This window comes from Lygodium microphyllum, chromosome 15 (assembly GCF_053477565.2).
Source record: "Lygodium microphyllum isolate KBCC chromosome 15, Lygodium_microphyllum_v1.1.10, whole genome shotgun sequence".
Classification (NCBI taxonomy): Eukaryota; Viridiplantae; Streptophyta; class Polypodiopsida; order Schizaeales; family Lygodiaceae; genus Lygodium; species Lygodium microphyllum.
The window spans coordinates 104,853,275-104,879,078 of NC_141149.1; the positions used below are offsets into that span (position 1 = coordinate 104,853,275).

General features: G+C 47.9%; 1 protein-coding gene across 4 annotated transcripts in view; it reads right to left on the reverse strand.

Moving 5' to 3' along the window:
* LOC148024857 (CCA tRNA nucleotidyltransferase, mitochondrial-like) overlaps nt 1–25,804 on the reverse strand; it is a 134,768-nt gene that overhangs the window by 79,751 nt on the left and 29,213 nt on the right. For 2 of the 4 annotated variants that reach the window (XM_087694522.1, XM_087694521.1), the window contains exons 2-4: nt 10,447–10,577; nt 9,803–9,920; nt 9,652–9,707 (exon numbers count right to left, since the gene is read on the reverse strand). In XM_087694522.1, coding sequence (XP_087550648.1) covers nt 9,652–9,707; nt 9,803–9,920; nt 10,447–10,577 — 305 coding nt within the window. Of the gene's footprint in view, nt 1–9,651; nt 9,708–9,802; nt 9,921–10,446; nt 10,580–25,804 lie in introns of those variants that run through there. The other 2 variants (XM_087694524.1, XM_087694523.1) reach the window with 2 other exon arrangements.

A 25,804-nucleotide genomic window follows, 5' to 3' on the forward strand; every position in this document is an offset into this window, starting at 1 on the left:
AAGGCTAATAAAGGAACAAATGCACTATCTATATTGTGATATTATGGATGCCTCCATATTACAACCCCAAAGGCTAAACCAAGCTAAAACAAGCGTAAGCTGCATGTATGTTTTTGAAGCCGAGCCTTTCCGGGGATCTCTATCTTTCTTTGTTGCTTGCTCTCGAATTGCATATGGATCCAGGCTCCATAAGTAGCTTTCACGTAATCGAAATGATACGTGCTCTAACACACTGAAAAGCTGATAAAAGAACTAACCAGACCGATGGAAACTGAAAAATGGAAAAGCCCAAGATCATGGTGGTTAGTAGCGGAACACTTCACACATGCTTGTGATATCTTGGCACCAGCACTGGCTCACATCTTTAAGAGGGCAATCTATGAGGAATTTCCAACCAATTAGTTAGACCATACTATTGTGCCACTCTTTAAGAGTGGAAATCCCGTGCTACTTCGTAACTATTGAACTATCATGATTGGATACATGCTAGCAAAAATATATGGCTCTATTGCCGAACAAGCATTCAGTGAATGGGCTGAGATGCATGGCCTAAGATCAAAAGGCCAGCTCTAGCTATATCTTTACATTGAGGGCAATCATCAAAGAAGACAAGGCATTCAAGAAAAAGATCTACTACTGTTTTGTAGACTTTCGTGAGGTCTTTGACACAGTGCCCCGTGCTAGACTCATGGGAAAAATGCAAGACATCAATGTGCCCATTGAGATACAATGGAGTATCTCTGCCTTGTATGAGATAGTGACTAGCAGAGTACGAACACCTTAGGGCATCTTAGATACAGTCAATAAAACCATGGGGGTGAAATAAGGCTATCCACTTTCACCGACACTATGTCAGAGTGCAGCGATGGCGGAAGCGTGGGACCAAGACTGAGAGAGAGAGTGAGCACAGAGAGAGAGAGAGAGAGAGAGAGAGAGAGAGAGAGAGTGGAAGATGAAGATCTGCTGTATAAGGTGTGCTGTATACAAAGATATGCAGATATATACACGGGTGCAATGCGCAAGACTGCGTGTCTCCACCTCGACGATGCAACCTGCTGTCCACCTCGAAATACGCTGCAGTCTGCACAAATCTCCAGCCTGAAATCTGCAAACAGAAGAGTGGAACAATGTGCAGAACGTCGGCTATAAATAGCCTGAAATAATGCGAAAAATATGACATGTCGGCTGCTTTAAATGCAGCCGACTAGTACAGTCCGACTTGTACAGTCTGACCAGACTGCCACGTGGCAGCTGACGTGGCACGGCCAGGGGATGACAATCGCTAATACCCCCTCTCAGAGCTTGGACGGGGCAAAAGCCTGAGGGATCTGGCATGTCTCCGAAGTAACGCCTGGGGAAGCGACTTCGTAAACAAATCTGCAAGATTGTCCTCCGTCTTGCAGTACTCCACAGCTATGGTCTCATCCAGAAGCTTCTCCCTGATGAAGTGGTACTGGATCTCTATGTGCTTCGTCCGGGCATGGAAAACAGGATTCCGTGCCAAGGCAATGCAACTCTCATTGTCGCATCGCAAAAAAGTAGGACGAGTCTGGGGGCAGCCAAGCTCCTCCAACAATCTCCGAAGCCACATAGCCTCACATGTGGTGGAAGACGCGGCCCGATACTCCGCCTCAGTAGACGAAAGGGCTACTGTGGGCTGCTTCTTGCTACTCCATGAGATAACACCTGCACCCAAGGTAAAACAGTAGCCTGTAGTAGACCGCCTGTGGTCCACATTGCCAGCCCAATCCGAGTCGCTCCAACCTGCAAGTACAATATCCGAACCACCTGTGTCTGCTGGATAATGAATCCCTCAGTCAGAGGTCCCCCTCAAATACCGAAGTATCCTCTGAGCAGCCTGCCAATGCACCGTCTGAGGTTCAGTCATGAACCCCGCCAAGAGACCTACAGCAAAACAAAGATCAACACGAGTGTTGAGGAGCCAAATCAATGATCCAATCAACTGACAGTAGCGGGAAGCATCCGCCACGGGAGAATCTGAATGTGAAGTGGCCTTCCAATTCGGATCCATAGGAGTAGAAATGGTCCAACAATCCTCCATCACAAAGGAAACCAAGAGCTCCTGTACATATCTCTACTGAGAGATGAAAATCCCCCTCTGAGACTCATAAATCTCATGGCCCAAGAAGAAGTGGAGTAGACCCAAGTCCGTCATCTCGAACGTCTGATGTAAAGTTGCCTTCGTCTCTTTGACCTTCTGTGCATGATCACCTGTGACAATCAAATCATCAACATACAACACAAAAAGCACACAACCAGCCTCGGAAGTGTGTACATAAAGCTGCGGATCGGCCTTGGAACGCCGATATCCCAACTATGACTGAAGGAACGAGTCAGTCTTCTCGTTCCATGCACGTGGAGCCTACTTGCGGCCATACAAGGCCTTCTTTAACCTGTAGACTTACCCATCTGAAGATCCAAAGCCAGGAGGCTGCTCTACATAGATCTCCTCCTTCAAATCACCATTGAGGAAGGCCGACTTCACATCCAACTGGTAGACAGGCCATCTCCTATGGCCAGCCAAGGCAAGAACAGCTCGAATAGTCGCCATACGAGCAGTGGGGGCAAAAGTATCATGACAGTCAATCCCGGGGCGTTGTGCAAAACCTTTAGCAACAAGGCAAGCCTTGTGCTTGTCCAAAGAATCATCGCTTAGGTACTTGGTCTTGAAGACCCATTTGACGCCAATCACCTTCTTATGAGAGGGGCGAGGCACGAGGTACCAAGTGCCATTCCTCTCAATAGCCTCCAACTCGGCTTCCATAGCTTTCTTCCATGGTGCAGACTGTAAAGCCTCCTTCACGGAGGTGGGCTCTCGATCCTACATAACACGAGTCATCACACAATAGTTAGAGCAAACAAGCTCCGTAGAATGTGCCTGGTGCCTCCATGACCGCCGTGGACCATCCTGCGGTCCCCACTCCTCAGGGACCCCCTCAATCCCTGAATCTCGGAGTGTGTCACGGGCCCAAGGAGGAGGAGGCCGGACCTCTCCTCGTTGCTCTCCATCAGCTCTGCAGACTCTGGGATATCCACCGGTAGTAACTCTCGGGGGTGACCGGTGGAACAGTAGACTCTGTATCGGAAACAGAATCGGAATCAAAAGGCGCTAGCTCCAAAGGAACTGTCTCGGGAGCCCAACTCTCCCCTGGATCTCCAAGAACGGAATGCTCCTCACCCGCTGCTATGGCCGGAACCTCCACGAACCGCACATCTCGACTGGTGTACACATCCCGCTTGATAGGATCATACAAACGATAGCCTTGGGACTGAGAGCTATAGCCAACAAACACCTGTCTTCAAGAAGCCGCTTCAAATTTAACACGATGAGTCTTGGGAATGTGAACATAGGCATCACACCCAAAAACCCTCAAATAAGAAACATTGGGCTTAGTCCCAAAGTAAGCCTCAAAAGGTGTCATCCCATCAACGGCCGAAGTCGGGGATCGGTTAAGGATGTGGACTGCGGTAGCCACAGCCTCGGCCCACAGAAACTGAGGGGTCTGTCGGTGCTCCATCATGGTGCGCGCCATCTCGATCACACTTCAGTTCTTCCGTTCAAGAATACCATTTTCTTGAGGAGTGTTGGTATTAGCAAACTCCTGCTGAATGCCTTTATCTGTACAAAAACGAGCAAACTCATTAGAAACAAATTCACCACCCTTGTCGGAGCGCAAGGTCTTCAATCGCCGGCCCGATCGGTTCTCCTCAAAGAGAAGCCAATCCTTGAAGTGGGAGAAAGCCTCCGACTCAACGCCAAGAAGTAGGCCCAAGTCATCTTGCTGTAGTCATCTACGATCAACATGAAGTACGAGCTCCCTTTCAAGGACTCGTTCCACATAGGGCCACAAAGATCCGTAGATACAAGCTCCATCGGGGAAGTAGACCACCGCGAAGCTTTGTTGGGAATTGCATCCCTATGCTGCTTCCCACGAATGCAGGAGACGCATGGCTGCTGGCTCACCACTATGTCCGACAACCCTCGAACAAGCTGTCCACGTGACGCCCTCCGAAGATAATCATAGTTAAGGTGACCAAACCGAGTATGCCATAGCTCTGATTGTGTCTGAGAGGTAAGAAGAAGAGTAGGGAGAGCGATAGAAGATGTCAATTTGTAGATGCCGTTCTCCTCATATCCTGATGAGAGAACTTTCCGGGATCCACGATCAAGGACTCGTACCGAATCACTGTCAAACTCCACCAAAAGTCCAAGTGAACAAATCTTATAAACCGAAAGTAGATGATACCCTAAACCTGGCACATGCAACACCTCTAAGGTATGGGTACCACCACGTCCATCTGGAATAAGTTGCATCTCACCCCGTCCTGCAATAGACACCGAAGAGCTATCTCCGATGAGAATCTGCCCACGCGAAGGTCGCAACTGGGCAACACCAACTGATGAAGGAGTCATGTGCCGGGAGGCACCACTGTCTACGATCCACTCTCGAGCCTGGGGGGCTGTCATCGCAACATCAGAAGCCTTCGGTGTAGAGTCCTCAATGACTGCTAGATGAAGAAACGCAGCTGATGAGGGTGCAACCACTGTGCCAGAATCCTTCGAGTCCTTGTTGGTGTCCTTCTTGTCTTTGTCGGTGCAATCCTTCTTCCAATGGCCGGTCTTACCACAAATATGGCATGTGGATTCTTTCTCCTTGTCCTTCTTTGACTTGTTGTCCTCCTTCTTCTTCTTTTGGTCCTTCCCCTTCTTCTGAGAGGCTTGACCTGTCAATGCTTCTGACTTGGAAGCATGCTGTCCCTTCAGTTGTTCCTCTTGGTCCAAGACCATAGGAACCAACTCTTCCTAGCGAAGAGTAGACTCACGCCCCGAAGCAATAAGGGCGGAGTAGAAAGCACCGAATCATGGCGGCAACTGGGACAGGAGTATGATCGCCATGTCTTCGGAGGAAATCGGCTTCCCCACATTCTGAACCTACATCTGAAGCTGTCTAAGCTTGTTGATGTGCTCCCGCAATGAAGAAGACTTGTTCACGGACAAGGTCCGCATCTGCACCTCCAAAGAAACCCTCTTCATAAGGGTCATCCGGTTATACATATGGTCAAGCTCCAGCCATATCTCCCGAGCCACCGTCAAGTGCTCGATGTGGGTTATCATGGCTGTAGTACAAGACAGAAAAAGAAAAGAACGAATCCGGGCATTCAGTTTGTCCCAGTGAGACTGGGCCTTGGCCAACTCCGCACGAGCATCGGAAGAGAGTTTGGACTCGTCTCTTACCGAGGGCCGGTCGATCTCCTCCAGTACAAGCTCCGCCAAATCGTAAGACTCAAGGATGGCCAACATCATCACGCGCCAGATGCGGTAATTGTCGCCATCGAGCTTTTGATCTGAGGGAAGAGCTGGTAAGACAGGCATCTTCCAATCCATGATCGTCTGGAACTCCAAGTCAATCTCTATAGACATCTTCACCTGTAATGCCTGCAAAAACGCAAAAGCAGCCCCCTCTGACTGAGAAAACGCAGCCTGCTAGGGCTCTTTCTTTTGCGTCCCGAACCTTCTTCACCTGCCGGAGGTGATGAAAAAGTAAAACCTGCACTTGAAAGCTAAAAACACAGCCTTCCTCCTCTTCAAACAGCAACAAACAGCAACAAATCCACCAACTGGACTTCTTTCCCGCGCGCCCACGCTCGCTTCAGCCCTGTTCCAATGCGCAGCCCTCCCGCTCGCCCTCGAACGCTGGAAACGCAGCCTTGTGTCGCGATGGAATCTCCTCTTCAAGTAGGTTCTTCACTCAGTCAGCCCTTCTTCACTGCTTTGATACCATGTCAGAGTGCAGCGATGCGGAAGCGTGGGACCAAGACTGAGAGAGAGAGTGAACACAGAGAGAAGAGAGAGAGAGAAAGAGACAGTGGAAGATGAAGATCTGCTGTATAAGGTGTGCTGTATACAAAGATATGCAGATATATACATGGGCGCAATGCGCGGGACTGCGTGTCTCCACCTTGACGATGCAACCTGCTGTCCATCTCGAAGTACGCTGCAGTCTGCACGAATCTCCAGCCTGAAATCTGCAAACAGAAGTGTGGAACAATGTGCAAATTGTCGGCTATAAATAGCCTGAAATAATGCGAAAAATATGACAGGTCGGCTGCATTAAATGCAGCCAACTAGTACGGTCCGACTGGTACAGTCCGACCAGACTGCCACGTGGCAGCTGACGTGGCACGGCCAGGGGATGACAATCGCTAACACACTATTTGGGCCATACATAGATGAAATTTTAGAATAGGTGGACAGAACTGGTATACAATTTTATGAACTACGCACCAAATTGTGTGTTAACAGTATTTTGAAAAGGCTGCAGAAAGCACAAGTGCCAGCTACTATTTTTTAGGGGATTATGGACATCATCATATTATCATGGATGTATTAGTTTGTGAGAGCCGAGTGCACATTATATTTATCTCCCATAGTTGTATTTGTTGTACCCGCAAGTGTTGCATGTGTTGCGCACATGGATTTGTGATTAGATTAGCATAGGCTTGGTCTATTTAGGCTAAGGTTGAAACATGCTTCAAGGATTGACCGGCCTAGAGCCCACTAAATGAGTAGGACGCCCAAGAAAGGGCGCAAACCCTAAAAGCAAAACACACACTAATCCTAACCCTAATTCTTAGTCTATATAAGGGTGGGAGGTCTCAGTTGTATTAACCCCTTTTGGCACATCCATGCTATGGAAGCTCTATCTCAAGCTTTCTATTCAATCTTTCTTGTCTATCATCTTGCTTCCATTGTGTTGAAAGCAACTGAGAGGGAGAGAGTGAGAGGTATGTTGAGTGAGGGACCGAGTGAACGTGAAGCTCTTCGCCATCGTCTTGCTTTTCTCGTCTTCTCTATTGGCTCTTCGACTCATTGGTGTGCTTGGTTGTGGATGCAAAGGAGCAACGACATTGGATTGTGTTGATCGTAGTCATGGAACCATCTTCAAGCCTTCGAAAGGACAATTAGGTGAGTTCACTACAACTCGAGCTAGTCTTGTGTTCTTGCTTTCTTGGGTTGGAGAGAATGATGCTTGGTTAGTTAGAGTCGAGTGTTGAGAGACAAGGTGAGAGATTGTCGCTGAAGTGAGTTACAACTTTTGAAACAATAGAAGTCTGTCCAAAGTCCCGATTGTTCGTGCATTTGGCTCAACATTTTGGTTCCGCTATCGGGACCTAGGACGGTGCAACCCCAAAGGTTCTCTCACTCCTACCATGTGGAGGAATAGGAGGCTTGTGCATGAGCGTGGATGGGATCAATGGGGTTCCAACCGTCCGCGTTTGTGCTGACTAGCATTCCGAAACCCATGTGGCTAGGTTAGGTAGGCCGAATTGGAAGGAACCAGTTTGTTGGATTGAGATTGTGAAGATAGGCATTATTAGGGTAGGAAAAAACACAAAATACAAACCTTTAAAAAAACAACATACAAAAAACTCAAAACTCAAATCTCAAACACAAAACACAAACTCAAGGTACTCTTCTTGTTGGGCATATTGTGTAGCAAGATTGCTTGATTGCTTACCCTCATCACTGGTTCCATACTACATGCTCATGATTAAATGCAAATCAAATCTTTTGCTTACCCTCGTACTTGTCTCATGAAGCTCACTCTAGTAGAGTTCACTCTCGCAGAGTTCACTCTTGCTCTCACTAGAGCTCACTCTCGTGGAGTTCACTCTCGTTGGCTCATTCACATAAGGTCATTCTCGTGCATTCCACCACCACCTTCACTCACTCATACCCACTCACCATCCTCACTCACACACACTCACTCACACTCATACCTATACTCACTCACTCATATCCACACTCACTCATACCCATAATACTCACACTACACCTCAAGGCTCACTCATACTTGTCTTACTTACATTCTCAATTTGCACCTCTTGCTTTACGTATTTGCATCAAAGTGCCATCCTTGCTTGCCATATTGTCAGCATGACATGGTTGTGATACTTTGAGGAATTGCTTGCACCATGCACATTGCATTTGAAAGGAAGAAAGCTTGATTTCACACTTCATGTTTATTTTAACTTTGAAAACGGAAATAATGAAGAGAATGTGTTGTATTTGACCAACATTGAGAGAACCCTTAAGGTACTTCACAATCCCACTCAACAACTAAACAAAACAACAAACAAGGAAATTCTGAAATATTTGACCCATCACTCACCAAGAACTAGGCACACATTGCACATAGCACCTAGACAACCTCCGCAACACACACTAGGCTAACATTACCTTAGGTTATTTAGAATAAAGTGCACAACCACAACAGTCACTTTCACATCTACATATCGGACACATTGCAAGTCATTAGGAGGGAAATCGTCCAACCAAGCCACCGTCATCATGTGCTCCATTCCAATCATTGCAAGGGCCCGATGAGTAAAATATTGTCAACCAAGCTGCCACCAGTCCTAAGCCGCGCTTGAATCATTTTGAACCACATTCACAGAAAGTGCCAAGACCGCAGAAATTGAGAGGAGAAGCCTGACGGACTTTTATGAATTGCACAAACCTGACGGACTATGACTTAGTTCCTTGCAACTTTGGACTCAATGAGTAAAATGAATCTGCATCAGCACTACAGTCGGATTAATATTTCAGAAGTGCAGCCCTGCTCTTCAACTTTAACACGATGTCCTCGTATTCAAAGACAGAAAACCTCTCTAGAAGAAGCAATAGTATTTCCGCTGGCTTGGAAGTTGATGAGCTTTCTTTGAATCCTGCATAGGGCAGGCAGAATGCCTTATTCAGAGTTCTATTTGATTTGAAGACCCAAGGCCTGCAAGGCCAAAAGTAGCTTGGTCAGTGACCAAGCAGCCAAGAGGAGCAGGATTTTAGCATGGTGGACTGGCCACACAGATTACAGCACCCAGAGTTTACAAGAAAACCCATCACACTTTGAGAGCGTTCACCCAGCACTTCTAAGGCTGTCCTTTCAATAGAGGAGAGAACAAGAGAACACATAGTCCCTGGTCTAACTAAACTAGGAGACAGTTGACAAGGTTCCCTCCTTCAGTTTAGAGTATATCAAGAACTCATCAACTTTATCTCGTTCAGTGCATATGAATGTCAACCAGAATAAGATTAAAAGCTAAAGATGGAGGCTCTGATTGAAGATCTTGCTCTTTATGTTACTTAATCATACCTGATCCTATGCATTTTGCTATAACTGCCTGATGAGAAAACAATTCATCTTTTGTACAAACACAGAACTATTTACATCATTAATAACAAAGCAAATGTGCAAGTCCCAACCCTTGAAGGACCCCTCGTGCATTACGATGTAGAAGCACAATGACAACTTAATAGAACTGTACATTATAGCAACCCGCCATAGCAAGGCAACAATTTGAAAGGAGAATAAACAAGAACACTAACAAGACTTAAGCGTTCCTACTAACCTCATGCTTTTGCAAAAGCATGTATAAGTACAATGACCAATCTCTAGCTAAGGGTATGAGACAGCATGGGATGCATGCAAATATGGATGCATGTAGCATCATTGATACATAAGGCTTAAGCACTGAGAACGAGTATACCCTGTATTCTAGAATCTGTATGCAATGTGCTTACTGTTCCAAAAAACACTTAGAGATCCCTTATGAGCAAGAAAACGGTACCTATTGATAGTAAGGTCACGCCGGAAGGCATCTTCAGTGGCTGTCCCGAAATCTTGCTTCATAGAAATAAATCAAGCAAACATTCCAGGAGAAATTATGTGCTTGATTGATAACCTCAAACAGTGTGACACGTGCAGCTCTCATATCTTACCAGAGTGGAAACGAGGCTACTATCTGCATAGTGATCCGGCCTTAGATTTACAAAGTCAATGTCAACTCCATATATCTGCATTCTAGCAACCTCCAGATGTTTTGCCTGCATGGGATTGCTAATCGCAGAGCAGCGCTCATAAGCTTTCAAGTTTTGCTATAAAGCACTTGAAATAGACATAGGCATTAAGTTTACTTGTAGTTTCAATCCATGAATCTATCATTTAAACCAATTCATAAGCTTTTAGCTTTTGCTTGTATATAACACTTGAAATAGACATATGCTATAAGTCTATATGTAATTTCACCCCATGAATCTGTCATCTAACCCAAAAGCTGAAATTGGTGGCCTTTCACTATAAACACAACAGTGACTTAACTAGTCCTCTTTGCATATGCTATGGTAAGTTTCTAATGAAATCCTATCAGGAAGGTGATAACTAAGCACAGATCCATGTATTAGTCTGCAGACTAAACGCACAGAGACCAGCACTCCTAAATCCATTCCCTTGTTAAAAAAAGATTCAAAGAAAAAAAATATATGCTTGAAATTTTTGGCATGTCTGCACAAAAGATACTAAAATCATCCACCTTACAAGTATCACAGTTAAAACGATAATCCAGAAAACATGCAAAAAGTTTTACCTTCTAATGACACCAAAGCCATTTGCTTCCAAACCAGCCTTGCGAAAATACCAAAGGATCTTTTGACAAAAGGTTTTGCCTAGCATATCGTCTATTGCTATGTCAATATCATCGCTTTCTTCACCCAAGAGCTGGTACATGCAACAAAGTTGCATGTATATAAGTCACACCAAAAAGGCATGTTACCATCAACTTCGAATAGAGACTAAGATGAGATTAGTGGCATAGCCATGCATCAGTTCCTTGTCATCTTCCAATCAAGCACAAAAATCAGAAAATGAATTTGAATTGATCATGGAAATATAAAGTACAACAAGAAAGAGAAACAGAATGCTAATCATAATCTTTGACATTCCTGGGAATTTTAGACTTTGATCCCAAAAGGGAACAATGCAGGGACAGGCATGCTAGTTTGAAGAATGCTCAAGGCTACAAAGTCCTGTGGGCCAGAAACCAATTGACCTGCATCAATAAGTATGGAAGAGTCTAAGGAAACAACCAGGGTCCAGGACCAGTAAAGTAGCGAGTAAGCAGGTTCACAATGCATTAGCACAAGACCGGAGATATATATATATATATATATATATTAATGTCTCCACAAATTCAGGTTCCAACCATCCAAGCTAGCCTGCATAGTTGCACTGAAACACCTTTCCCAAGGTTTGGAAACATATGAAACATTACAAAATGCATTTCTTATTCAATCATGTAAATGCCTAAGACCTTTTCGAAACTCTCTTTTGGCATGTTTTGCTTCCTGGAATAGTGACAATTGCTGTGTGCACACACGCACACACACTCTCTCTCTCTCTCTCTCTCTCTCTCTCTCTCTCTCTCTCTCTCTCCCCCCGTGCCCAACATCCTTACATCCAGCAGATTGGAGCCATCATCGTGCAATCAGAGACAGGTACCTCCCCTTATAGGATTCAATGTTTCAGCAAACTTTGAAAATCAACCACGGGTTTCCATGGCACCATATGCACCAGCTGTCGATCAAAGAAGAGGCATCTTGCCCAAAAAATCATCCCTATTCCTCCCTGATCTCAGTATGACCTCATAGAAGCCCCAGGGACCCAGGTCCCACATATATCTCTTCTACATTCCCCTGCAAGATGGATGTCATCCACTGGCGAATCCAAGAAAGCACCAGAATTCAGCCAGTTAAAAAGAGAATGACTCCACGCTCATAAAAATTTGAGAATGAGCAAAGCACCTTCTGCGTGTCCATATGGGTATCCAAATCATCCTCAACATCACGTTGCTGAAGATCACGATCATCGATAATTATGTTCAACGTATTCAACCAACAAAGTGTTGCAAAATTCCAAAAGGTGGTCCTAATCTAGGACCTAGAAATCACTACATGGGTTGGTGACTTTAGCATAGGAGTAAACATGGGGGTCCAGAGGGGTAGGGCCTTCGTCTGCAGCATGTTTGCTGCACTTTACAGTTGGCTGCACATCAGAACTCAACATTTTGCTCCATGCATGTGACCATTTCCTCTTCCCCATCCGACTCTGAACTCAAGGCCTCTACGACCTGATAAATGAGGCGGTATTCAGTCCAGCCATAATGCCGGCAGGCTGCAAAATCATGGCCTGAAGCAGTCTGCCCAAGTCAACACATGCCTGCCTACAAGGGTGAGTGACTGTCCATAAAGAGTCACCAGATGGGCTGTAGTCGTGATCAGATATGCTATGCACGAGGTCACGACTGCATGCCTGCTGTGGCACAGGTCTACCCGCCAAGAACAGTACTCACGTGTTCTCTCTCTCTCTGCACACCTGTCTGCAGGTCACGACCTATCTACAGGCAAGGCCCTCTCTCTCTATGCTTCAGGTCATGGTCTGTTTCAGGACGTTGCCAAGACAGATTCACTGCCCTGCATCTGGTCACAGCCTGCAAGGACTGCAGGTCATCCTTCCCCTGTTCACGCCAGTTGGGTGTGCTCTGACTGCAACCCTACCTGACTATGGAGTGATGCTGGTCTGTGTGTGTGTGTGTGCGCGTGCGCGCACTCTCTTTTTTTCGTAAAGCGCACACACACACACTCTCTCTCTCTCTCTCTTTTTTTTCGTAAAATCTCTCTCTCTCTTTTTTTTCGTAAAAGGTAATTGTATTAATTACGAAAAAAATACAAGATTACTTGATTACAAGATACATGACGACAATCCAAGCCATCATGTGAAGAGGTTCTAAGAACTACAAGTTACAATGTCATGGCAAGGATGCGGATGAAATTGCCATATGCCAGGGACGGAAGTCCTCCGTAGAGAGCAAATCAGAACGATGGAGAAGAGCTAACTGCCAATACAAGAGGCCCTTAAGCCTCACAATATGCCGCTGAACATTATAGGCGGAGTCAAACAGAAAAGCATTCCGAATGGTCCAGTTATGCCAACAGCCCCAGTATCGAAGAAAGTGATATATGAGCTTCATATGTGGCTGTGCGGGAGTAGGGTATTTGGGCTGGCCAAAAACCCAATCAAAGGGGTGCAGGGTGATACCAACCACCCCTCGCCAAACAGCCAACAAAAATAACCAGACTTTCTTAGCGACGGGGCAAGAGATAAATCGGTGGCGGGCGGATTCCATAGTAGTGGTGCAAAAGAAACAGGTGCCATTGGAGATTCGTCGCTTGGAAAGAGCCGAAGCAAGCGGAAGACCCCCAATCATCACTCTCCAAAGAAAAACTTTATATTTAAAGGGTGTCTTGTTCAACCAGCCCTCCATCACAGTTGCCCTCCACCATGACCGGGATTTACGCAATCCCCATAAAGCATTCACTTTAGTAACCAGCCATTGATGATCTTTAATCAGAAGATGATACACTTGGTTAGCAGAAGCTTTGCTCAAATTCAGCCGGCCTTGTAGGTCCCAATCCTGCCAGGGATGATCCGAATCAAGAGCAGGAAAGGGTTGTCTGCTCTGGAGCACCGTCAAAAGCTGTTCCCATAAAGGCCTATATCCACAAGGGATCCTGAAAAGCCTCCTAGCTGTACGAAACGATATAAGCACATTGCGACTGGCAAGGGTGGCATCCGCAACCGAAGACAAGCCCAAACGTGCCATCCGGTTGAATTGTGGTCTAAGCTCATGTTTACCTTCCCACGAAAGTAAACGCGAGACTGCCAGTAATTCCAATTGAAAAGAGTTAGTAGCCAAGCGATCCTCCGTTGGATGCCACTGAGCCTTTTGAAGGACGTGTTTCCAGGAACATACCAAATGAGTAAGCAGCGATGAAGAAGAACTGGAGAACCGCGAATCAGCATTAAGAACATGCCACCAAGAACTCCGGATTTGGGTATTGCCATGCAGAAGCCCATGGCCCTCAAGGAAATAACAAGCTATAGCGATCCACGGATGATGATCCGAGCACATGGCGCGGAAAAGAGACCAACGAAGTGCCTGCATGTGAGTGTGGGCATCTAAAATAGCTCCGCCACCTATGCATTTGGGGGTGCACGCATGCGACCACGAGATCTAGGAAATACCTGCATGCAATGAGTCCTTCTTCCATAGCATGAAGCGAATAGACTGAGTAAGAGCATTCAGAGTCGTAGTAGTCCAGGGCAATAACGGCAAGAAATATGTGAGCATTGGCAACATAATAATCTGGGCTACTTTGAGGCGAACGTGGAAGGGCCAGGCCTGAGACTTCCAATACATAAACTTAGCCACCATTTTCTGAGAAATCCACTGCAGAAGCTGCTTTGGAGGAACATCAACACCCAAAGGGTATCCAAGATGCCTGACAATGGAGCCACGAGGAACAACCAGACCCTGCCAGTCCAAGGACTGCAAATCCGACTCCGTGCAGCTTAGAATGGCTGATTTGAGCGCATTGATACGAAGGCCTGACGCCTGACCAAAGAGACCCCAAACATCCAATGCTTTTCGAAGGTTATCCTTTTCCGCACGCAAAATCATAAAGGTATCATCCGCCAGGGATTGGCTAATGAAGTGCTGTCCTGTAGGAAGCGACAGTCCGGCCAACTGAGAAGAGGCGGCCATATGTGATAACATGGAAAGAACTGGATGTGTCGCAAGGGCAAAGAATAAAGGGCTCAAAGGGCACCCCTGTCTGACAGAACGGGCAAGGACAAATGTCTCAGTAACACCTCCGTTCAGCATGATTCGCGAAGACGCCGCAGCACTAATGGTGTAGATTAGACGAGACATCCGAGCACCAAAGCCCATAGCAAACATAAGTTCAGCAACGAAAGACCAGTCCAGATAGTCAAAAGCCTTTTCCAGGTCCAGTTGAATCAGTACGACCTCCTGATTAGAATGCCTGGCATAATCAATGGCCAATTGGGCATTCAAAACATTGTGTAGAATATTTCGGCCCTTAATGAAACCATACTGGAGAGGGTGCACAAGGGCAGGGAGATGCTTATGAAGCCGATTCGCCATTACTTTGGAAAAGATTTTGTACATTGAACCCATCAAAGAAATTGGGCGCCACTGTGCCAACTTAGATGGCGAAGGAACTTTTGGAAGCAGTTTAATAAGTCCTTGTTTCCATGAGGGAGGCATGATCCCCGTTTCCCACACCTGCTGAAACAAAGCCTGCAATGGTTTCGCCAGTTGGGTAGCGAAAGCTTCAAAGAACTCATTCGTGAGACCATCCCAACCCGGACTTTTATCTTTGGGCAAGTGTAACAAGATGTCCATAACCTCTGCCTCACCAATATCTGACTCCATAGTAGCTTGCATGTCCTGCGGAAGCTGATTGCGGACCAGGTCATAAAAAACCGAACGGGCCTGAGTAATTTGGGCTGAAGGTGGAGAAGCGGAACCGAGAAGGTCACGGAAATAATTCCTGCACATATGCACAATAGTCTGTGGATCCAGGATAAGGTGGCCTTCTACATCCTCGAGTCTGGTCATATTCTCTCGAGCAGGAGAGGCATGAAGAGCGCGAAAGAACTTATGGGTCTGACATGCACTATCTTGCAACGTCTCTGTCAGATGTTGCAATTCGGCCTGCTGATACGATTTTAACTGAAATTCTTTAATAAGATCGGCCACCCGCATGGCCAGTGCAAGCAGAAATGCATCATCCGGCGTGTCCACCAGCAGGGAGCGAACCAAAACCAGCAGGTCCTCCGCTGCCTGTCGACGGCACCGACAAAGAGAGGCATGGTAGATCCCATACTGCCGAGCAACCCGCTGCACATTAGAGAGCAATCTTTCAAATGACGCAGTGCCCTGAGAGGAAAAGTCCAAGAAGAATCTGTCAAGCAATTGCTGCATATAGCCCTGAAAAATTGCATGCTTCAAGTAGGACGAGTTGAAACGCAAAGGGAGTCTCTCCAGAAATTGCTTGAAAGGTGCAATGGGTTGTGCAAGCAACTCGAACTGCAGAGGGAAATGGTCCGACAAGGCATATTGCTGCAGCACTTTTATTTCGAGCATCTCAGGCAGAAAATCATCATTCTGCATGATATATATACGGTCCAACCGCGACCATGTTGTTGCATACTGGGCCGAATGGAAAGTAAATCTTGTAGAAGACGGGTGTAGCCAGGACCAGAGATCTTGCTTAAGAACAGCAAGAGCCAACTCATGCCACATACGACTTTCCGGCGCATCCATTACCGAGTGCTCCGATGTGGACTGGGAAGAATCAACACACATATTGAAATCCCCCATGAAGAAGCCCCGTCTGCCAAGTGCCAAGGAAGTCTGCAAAGTCTACCAAAGCTCCCGGCGAGTTAACGAATCATTCGGAGCATAGAGGCCAAGTAACCATAAGATTTCCCCTTCGAATAAAATCTCAACCACCAAAAAGCGGCCATGAACATCATTTTTAATAAGAACAGGCTGATATTTGGCATGTACAATCATGAGCACACCCGAATAATGCATGGCCTGTGTTCCTGCATAGAACAAACGAAAGCCATGGCAATCCACAACTTTTCCAGCGTCACCGTGACTCTTGTGCTCAACAGCGCACAGGACATCCCACTGATTCTCATACAATGCAGTCCACATGGCATGTTGCTTTTGTCAAGAGACAAATTCCTCGCACATTCCACGTGGCTATTTTCATGTGTATGCAAAACACAATCAGGTACGAGGCACAGCTTGCCTCGATTTGACTTTGTCGGCGAGAATGTCCAGGACTCCCTCATCCAAGAAATCCGCCAACACCGCAAAAGAGTTCTGAGGACCAGATTTGGAAGTAGACGGCATATCTGCTTGCTTGGGGTTGGAACGTGGATAACGACGGTCCCACGGAGTAATGACGTTGCCTTTGGTATCAAAAGCCAGCTTTGCAGGTGGACCCTTTGGACGATCCGAATACATTTTCTTGGCGGGCTGGGGACGGGGGGCTGAAGAAACCATAGCAGGAGCAGAGCGCTCGGAAGACAACATTTCCTTCCTGCGCATATATGTACGCATGGAATCTTGTGAGGTAGGAGGCACAGTACTCTCCATGCCAGCAACAATCCTTTTGCCTTTTTTTGCACGTACTTCAACCCAATCAGTGGCACGGGAATCCAGACCCGAAACCTGTTGTTTACCTTTGGCCAGAACTTGGGGCGGGTGGATAGTATCCAGCGACGGAGCATCACACACCATATCTTCCATGGGCGGAGCAACATGGCCCGCATCTGAAATGTGTTGCTGCTCTGGGCATTCGGCCATAAAGTGCCCCAACTGTCCACAGGAAAAGCAATGGCCTGCAAAATTGCCCCATTTCAAACGAAAGTGCAACGGATGCATGCCAGAGCAATTGAGGCATAACCAAGCAGGCCTTTTCCTGGCAGTATCCCATAACATGCACAAGCGGTTGCGATTCACAGCCCAGAGACTGGGCGGGACCAGAACCGTGCCCACAGCGGCCATAGCATCCTTCAATAGCGGCCAATAAACAGCCGGACAATTTTCCACTTCTACCCACATAGGGCATTCACGTTGCAGGAGGCGCTGAAAATCTGCCATCAGGCGCCATGGAACCACATGAACCAACCGACGATCAAAAAACAAAGGCAGTTTAGACAGGAGAGCAGCACGGTGCGTCTCAGTTTTCAAGAGGACCTCAAAGAAACCTCGGGACCCAACAAAAATCTCTTCAACACATTCCCCTTGTAGCAGACTCTGCAGCCATTGGCGAATACGGGAAAGCAGCGGAATTCGACCAGTGAAGAAGAGTATCACAGCGCGATCATAAAACACCGAAAAGGAGCGTAGGACAGTTTTGGGGTCGACGGTAGCTTCCAGAACATCGTCAGGTGCAGAGTCAGAGAAGGCTTCCTGATTATGTTGAACATATTCACCAAGCAGAGTGTTGGCAAATTCCAGCAGATGCTCCCAGTCCACCTCCTGAGAGTCCACAGGATCCGAAGCAACCTGCGCATAGGAACGATCCTGAATAACACCTATCTCTTCCGAGGTATGCTTGGTACGTTTACCCGCAGGGTGGATGTCAGGACCCGGGGGCATCTCTTCAGTGCACGGAACCATATCCTCTGGTTCCTCAGCATCAGAATCTGGGCCAAGTGCTGCCACCGTTTGGTCTATGAAATCCAGATCCAAACCAGCCATCTTGTAGGACGAGCTGATCTCGAAGGAGGACTGACGCACAGTGCAGATCCCGGTCGGCTGAGTTAGAAATCTCTCTCTCTCTCTCTCTCTCTCTCTCTCTCTCTCTCTCTCTCTCTCTCTCTCTCTCTCTCTCTCTCTCTCTCTCTCTCTCTCTCTCTCTCTCTCTCTCTCGCTGCCAAGAACTCTCTCTCTCTCTCTCTGCCAATCGCTGCAGGAACAGGCGGCAGGCAGCTGAGATGCAAACGGGTGGCTCACAGGTCGCAGTCCCACAGGGGTGCAGTGTTACGCACGCAGGCCTTCGTCAGACAAGCAGCACACGCGCCGGCGCAGGGTCGCACTTTCTCTCTCTCTCTCTCTCGAACCAGGGCGACCCCAGAAGGAAGGTCGCAGCCAGCGAGCAGTAGGGGTCGACGGGGTAGTCACAGGACGACCAGCTCGTGTAACACTGTGGCGAAGGGGCAAAACGGACCCGGCAGACGCCTGAGGGGAGAACTCAGCCAGGGCGCAGCTTGCTCTGACAGGTGACGGCAGGGTTAGGGGGGTTAACAGGCGACGGCAGGGTTAGGGTGAACAGGCGATGCAGGGCGGACAGGCGGACGGGCGACGGCCCACAGGGCCCCGATCTGACGGCAACAGGGCCAACGGGCGACGACCACACGCAGGACACGCAGGTCAGACGGCCGGCGGCAGGGCGGAATCCACCGTCGCGTGCTATCGCCATCGCGTTTTTCTCTCTCTTCGTAATCTCTCTCTCTCTCTCTCTCTCTCTCTCTCTCTCTCTCTCTCTCTCTCTCTCTCTCTCTCTCTCTCTCTCTCTCTCTCTCTCTCTCTCTCTCTCTCTCTCTCTCTCTCTCTCTCTCTCTCTCAAATAGCGCATCGCAGAGAACACATGCCCAAGGTATTGGAGAAAAATCTCTCTCTCTCTCTCTCTCTCTCTCTCTCTCTCTCTCTCTCTCTCTCTCTCTCTCTCTCTCTCTCTCTCTCTCTCTCTCTCTCTCTCTGCACAATTACCACAGGTCTCCCTGGGCTATCACCCTCAAGTCTGCAAGGCCATTAATCACCCAATCCTGTCAAGGGGCCCCCTATTCCAAAGAGGGAAGAGGTTGCATGAGCTGTAGAGAGCTCAAGATGACATTCCACAAATTGTGATAGCCTTGGGGAACACACAACTAGCATTGAATTGATTTGAAGGACATAACAGCCCCACTGACTGGTAGAAGAGCATCAGCAATAATGATGCATCCCAAGCGCAACATCCTATTGAACATTGGCTTTTGTTCCTCTTTGCCTTGCCACGAGAGGAGCTTCAAAACCGCCAGCACTTCCGCTCTCAAGGAGTTTGCCGCTTCCTGATCCAAAGGTGGGTCCAAGAAGCTTTAACAAGGACCAATCTCCAGAGTGGACCAAATGATTTAGCAGCATAGAAGACTTAAGATGGAAAGGCTACTCAACATTAACCACATGCCACCATGAGGCAAAAATCCTACTGCTCCCATGCTTAATACCCTAAGCCTCAATGAAAACCTGGCAATCAAAGACCAGGATTACCTACCATCGTACAAAGCCTTGAAAAGCGACCAATAGAAAGCAATCATATGTGTCTCCGAGTCCAAAATAGCTCCACCTGCCATTCTTTTGGAAGTACTCTCTCTCTCTCTCTCTCTCTCTCTCTCTCTCTCTCTCTCTCTCTCTCTCTCTAAGCCTACCCCCAGCCACAAGCCTCCCGGCCCGCTGCCCCCGCACCTAGACCCGTCACCCTCCCGGCCAGTCACGCCACCTCCAGGTCCAACCAGCACCCCGACAACCCCGCCATCTCCTGCAACTGCCCAATCAGCCCGCCACCCACCCACAATGGCGCCAAACAGCCAATGGCCCCAATCCGCTAGGCAAGACGAGCGGACCAATAGGATGGGCTCGAGCAAAGCATCACCATCGCCAAGCAACCGCACAAGAGGGGAGAAAAATGAAAAATACTCGACGATCTGGAGCAACATCGACAAGGTGACAAACTACCACACAAGGAAAAGCATAGGCCCTCCGAGACATATGCAAGATGCACGACCAAGACATCCGCAACATCAAGAAAATCATGGCCACAATGTGCACGGAAACCGCTCACCAAATCAAGGAGGAAATAAGCTCAAAAGTGCAAGAATGGAAGAACGAAATCTACGCAGAGATCACAGCACACTTCACCTCTTGGAAGGTGGACATTGAAACGTCCCTCCAAGAGAGAAATAGGGTGATTGAAGAGCAGAGGCACGAGCTTGATGATTGCAGAAACCAGCTTGATCTCCTCAAGAAGGAGGAAGGGGAAATTACCAAAACAACACCTACAAAGGTGCAAACCGAGATCTACAAGCTGAAGACACACATGACAAAGAAGCTCAACACATGTGCAAACATAGTGAAACAAGCGCGAGCCGAGGTGGCCAAGAACTCCAAGTGGATTGAAGTAGCAAAGCAGGCACCAACAAAAAAGAGGAATTTGTGAATGCAGCATTGGAGGAGAAGAAAAGGAGAAAACTTAGAGCGCTCCACATCCGGGTGGTAGGATGGACGGAGGGAGACAGCCCCCTAGCAGACACCAAGAAGATATGTGAAAAGCTGGAAGTTGAGGACCCCACAATAGTGGAGAACGCATGGCACGTAGGGAAAGATCTCACCAAAAGCTGACCTCTCATCCTCAAATTCGCCAACATAGAATCCCGACTAGTCTTCCTCTCTAAAAGGACAGTGCTAAAAGGGGAAAAGGTCTATCTGGAGGATAACCTCACACCGGCACAGGTGGCACACCGTAAGGAATGCATGCCACAAATCCTTGAAGCACGCAAAGCGGGGAAATGGGCAGTATACTGAGATGGTGAAGACAGAGACAGGACTAATCCAAGAGACCTTCACCAACAAGGATGTCATCCTATACAAAGAAACCCACCAGAGCCCAGACACACACCTACCTAAAGTGAGGGAATACATATGGGAGACGGCATGCCGCCCTAGAGCCCGAACAAAAGGAGGGACCCGAGGATCCGAAGGAGTCACAGTGCTATACAAGGAGTTACAACCCATGGTGCAAGTCATGTGGAAAGATGAGGCGGCCCGGTTCATGTGGATCTAGATACGCACAGATCGCCCTTGAAACATCTACATGGAGGTGTGCTACTTCCCCCCAACACACTCCCCATACGCGCCACACAAGGGGGCGTCACCATACCTACCACTGTACAAGGACATTATGCACTACTCCAACTTGGGGGATGTCATGTTGGCCGGAGACTTCAATGCCCGCACAGCACACAAACAAACTCCCTTCTTCGAGAGGGAAGACCACATATACAAAGAGATAGCACCGGAGGAGATAGGGCTCAACCATACATCACAAGATATAGCTAAATGCACCGAGTATGGCGACCACCTACTGGTGCTAGGGGGCGCGCACGGATTAGCCATCCTCAATGGGCTGGACAGATGGCCGGGATTGGATGCCCTCACATGCTTCCCACATAAGCATAAGGCTAATTGCAACAAACGAGGGGCACCAGGAGCACCTACACAGAAACTGGGAGCAAGCACAATGGATTACATACTCGGACCCCTACCACTTATCCCTGACATCTAGTCCTTCAAAATATCACCTTGCCCGCTCGCAGTGGCCACCAACCATGCCTACCTGCAGTTTGACATCGCCTATAGATATGACCCAACCCCCCCAGCAAGCAGCCTCCCAAGATTCCCAAGGTACCACTTCACCAAGTTAACTGCGAGCGCTTATTCTGACCACCTCTATTGGAGCCTGTAGGAAATGAACCCCTACTCACCCTTGGAGGAGATCACAACACAACTGCAGGAACACTCCACACCTCAGCGTCCAAGTACTTCCCCCACACATCCCCCCATCCCTCCCCTCCGAACAAGAATGTCCCACAGAATAGTTGGTACAACGCAGAGTGTAGGGAAACCCGGCTCCTTCTTCAACAAGACGAAGCAAAGGAGTACACATGCACAAACAGGCATGCCTGATCTTCCGTCGCCTCGTATGAAGGAAGAAACGGGCCTACCTATCCAAAGTGGAACGCGAATTCTACCAGCTATTCTTGGAACAGGATAGCAAGGAGGCATCGAAGGCATTCCAAGAGCCTCGTGCTCAGACACCCATTACCTCCCCGGACACATGGCATGCATATGCGACCTCACTGTACCAAATACCTGAGCAGCCCCCGCTGCCCCGACCACCACGGAGCTAGACCCAAGTCATCTACATTCTTTAGCACGGAGCAGGTTCAGGATGCCATTGACAAACTACAGAATGGCCAAGCCCAAGACCATGAAGGCTTAGTAGCACAGCACCTCACCCATGCCCGAGACGTACAAGTACTTGCACCCCTTCTAGCCCACATGTTCAACAGAGCCTTATGTGAGGACTTCCCTGCCAGCTGGTCAACCAACACCATAATACCTATCCTAAAGGCTGGAAATCCCATGGCCCCCACAAACTACCGAACAATCATGGTTGGCCATGTACTAGCCAAGCTCTATGGATCCATCCTAGACCATGAGCTGAGCAAGTGGGCGGAGCAACACCAGCATCGGGCCACTAGACAAGCAAGGTTCAAGAGGGGGTACTCCACTCTTGACCATATCCTTACACTTAAGAGTCATTATAGAGGAGGGCAGGGCACACGAGAGGCGCGTATACTGCTGCTTCGTGGACTTCCGCAAGGCCTTCGACACGGTACTACAAGCCAGGCTCATGCAAAGACTACAAGAACTGGAGGTCCCGCCCAAAATGCGTTGGGGGATATTGGCACTATACGAATCGGTCACGGGCCGAGTCCGAACACCAGGGAGACTATCAAAGGATATAACCAGCACCATTGGAGTTAAACAAGGATGCCCACTCTCACCTACTTTATTTGGTCTCTACATTGATGAGATATCAAAGAACATGGATAGATTGGTAGGGGAGGGATCTAGCCGAGGAGAGATACTGATACCCATCTTACTATATACGGAGGACATAGTTCTCATCTCCAGCACGCCCGAAGGGCTACAGCGCTAATTGGAGGCACTACGGGCCTTCTACCGCCAAGATAAAGACCTCACCGTGAACTTGGGGGAGACCAAGGTCATGGTATTCAACACTTCAACCCAATGGATTTGACGGTCAATTCCCCCTTCACATACAGCGGGGAAACCGTGGAAGTGGTCCAAAGATACATCTATGTGGAGATTACATTTTCAGGACCGAGATTCACTTTGAGAAAGGCAGCAAAAGATAGATTGACACGAGGCTATGCAGCCCTCGGATACATGGAGAACCAATGCGCCCACATACAATTCCAGGAGCCCCATACAAAGCTCTAGCTATTTGACACTCTAGTCACACCAGCACTCTTGTACGGGGCTCCCATATGGAGATCTAATCTCTACCACACAAGTTGGGCCACACAGGACCAGCCACTGCCTCAAGAGGAGGCCACCTATGAGGGATAGGAGCAGATGGAGAGACCCTTGGTACTTATGATCTCACGGACGATTCGGAGCAAGCCCTCTGAGCCACACAAGATCATCAAAGTAGAGATGGGGGCACTCCCCATCATAGCTGAGGCCCTCTTCCAAACAGTAGCCTTCTTGCACCAACTATGGGACTTGCCCCGGCATCGGTACCCCAAACTCGCGCTAGAGTCGTCCAAACAGCTAGCACTGCAAGGGGACACTGAATGCTCGTATGCCCGAATAGAGACCTACTGGCTACAACCACATGGCCTACACATGGACCACCTCCCCCCACTACAATACAGCCTAGAGTGACCCCACCTAGAGCTCAGCCGGGAGGAGGTCAACCGTATCATCAGAATGGGCATCATTCAACTACACACGGCCAAGACATGGGTGACTCCTACAAAGGACCTAGGGACAAAGAAGGCTTTCTACCGGGAGCACTTTCCGCACATATCTCTAGACGGCTTCATTACCTACCCAAGCTACATGGACACACTTGTCCCATGGAGTCAGAAGTGCCATTGGACAGATCCGTACATCTTTACACCAACTACGGGTCGAGACAGCTAGATACGGGGCCCACCCCCTCCCCCTAGAAGATCGAATCTGCCAAATCTGCCAACTCGAGCCTGGAGACAGAAGAACACTACATATGCAGGTGCCCAGCATACTATGAGATCCGCGGACGCTTCCACTGCCTGTTTAGAGAAGGATTCAAGCCACTCTCCAAAGTGATGGATTTCAAGGACCAGAGATGCCTGGGCTCTTCCTGCTGGAAATACGCCGCCACAAAGACCACCTCCTCCGGACCTCGGAGCAGAGACAGGGAGCCGCCCAACGCTTGCTCACAGAATTCTACCGAGAGCCAACTACAATCCCCACCCCTGAGCCCCCAGCCCCACTAATCTCTCGACCGCCGCGGGGACCACCCTAGCCATAGACACGGCAAGAAGCAAAGCCTGGCACCCATACCCAACCGGCCCTCACCGCCCCCGCAGGAGGCCCATGTCGAGGATGCAAGGGATACTACGCCGCCACGAGAGGGCCCTGCCCCACCGATTCAACATCTTGATGTTAGATAGACCCATGCGATACATTTTAGGATGACCGAGCTCCATGAGCAGTTCCACACCATACTTGGAACACATATGAATTGTACCCAACCTATATACCATTTTGTACCTGCTCAATTAGTTTATCATAGCATTAGATGGTAGCTTTACTCGGACCTGGAAAGTTTCCCAGACATTTTGTATGTAGCGTTTTGGTCTCATAGGCCAACTTGGCCTTTCGTAGATGTTAATCTCTCTCTCTCTCTCTCTCTCTCTCTCTCTCTCTCTCTCTCTCTCTCTCTCTCTCTCTCTCTCTCTCTCTCCAATATTTCTTAGCATACAAAAGCGAGGTGTACTTCAGCTTTCGTGATTGGAATAATTATTGTTGATGATTTCAACAAGTATGTGTGGCCATATTTCTTTGCATATAAAACTTCTTTAAAGTTTCAATGCGTTCAAGCTGATCTTGGTGGAAAGTTTTGTTTCAAAGTTTTTGGCAAGTTTTGTAAACAAGGAGCGCAACATTTAGATAATGTATTCCCATCCAAACTCATCATCTAAGAATGGTATTGTGGAGCACACCAATTGGAACATGCTTGAGATGCTCGTTTGATGTTGGACCATAGGGATCCTCCTCATTTCCTTTGGGGAGAGACCGTCTCTACAACTGTACATATCTACAACATGTCTCCACCTTCAATATTATAAGACACGACTCCATATGCAGCTGTCTTTTGGAAGAAGCCTTCAATGTCTCAATTTCCCATCTTTGGGTGCAATACCTATGTCCATATGGGCAAGAAGAAACTAGGCAAGCTCAATGCAAAGTCAAAGAAGTTGATCTTCATTGGTTATAGCACATGCACAAAGGGCTACAAGCTCTATGACCTAAAGACTAGAAAGATAGATGTAAGCAGGGATGTGATCGTTGACAAGGGCCGAGGTTACAGTCTCAAATATTCTAATTGATGGTGTGTCACGAGGACATGAAATTTTATTACTTTGCTTAGCATTTGATTAAAAGTTAATCAAATGTGCAAATGTAACTTACAAATGTGAGATGCATGTCAATTATTTCACAATGTGGGATCCGCGACCCCGACATATCAATTGGTGCCAAAAGGTAAAACTTGTAATAAGTTATGTCTAATAGATACTAGATGGTACCCAATGTCAAATTTGGGTCTAGATCAATTTATTGGCCACTAACGTCAATGGTGACATTAGATACTAGGCATTAATCAATA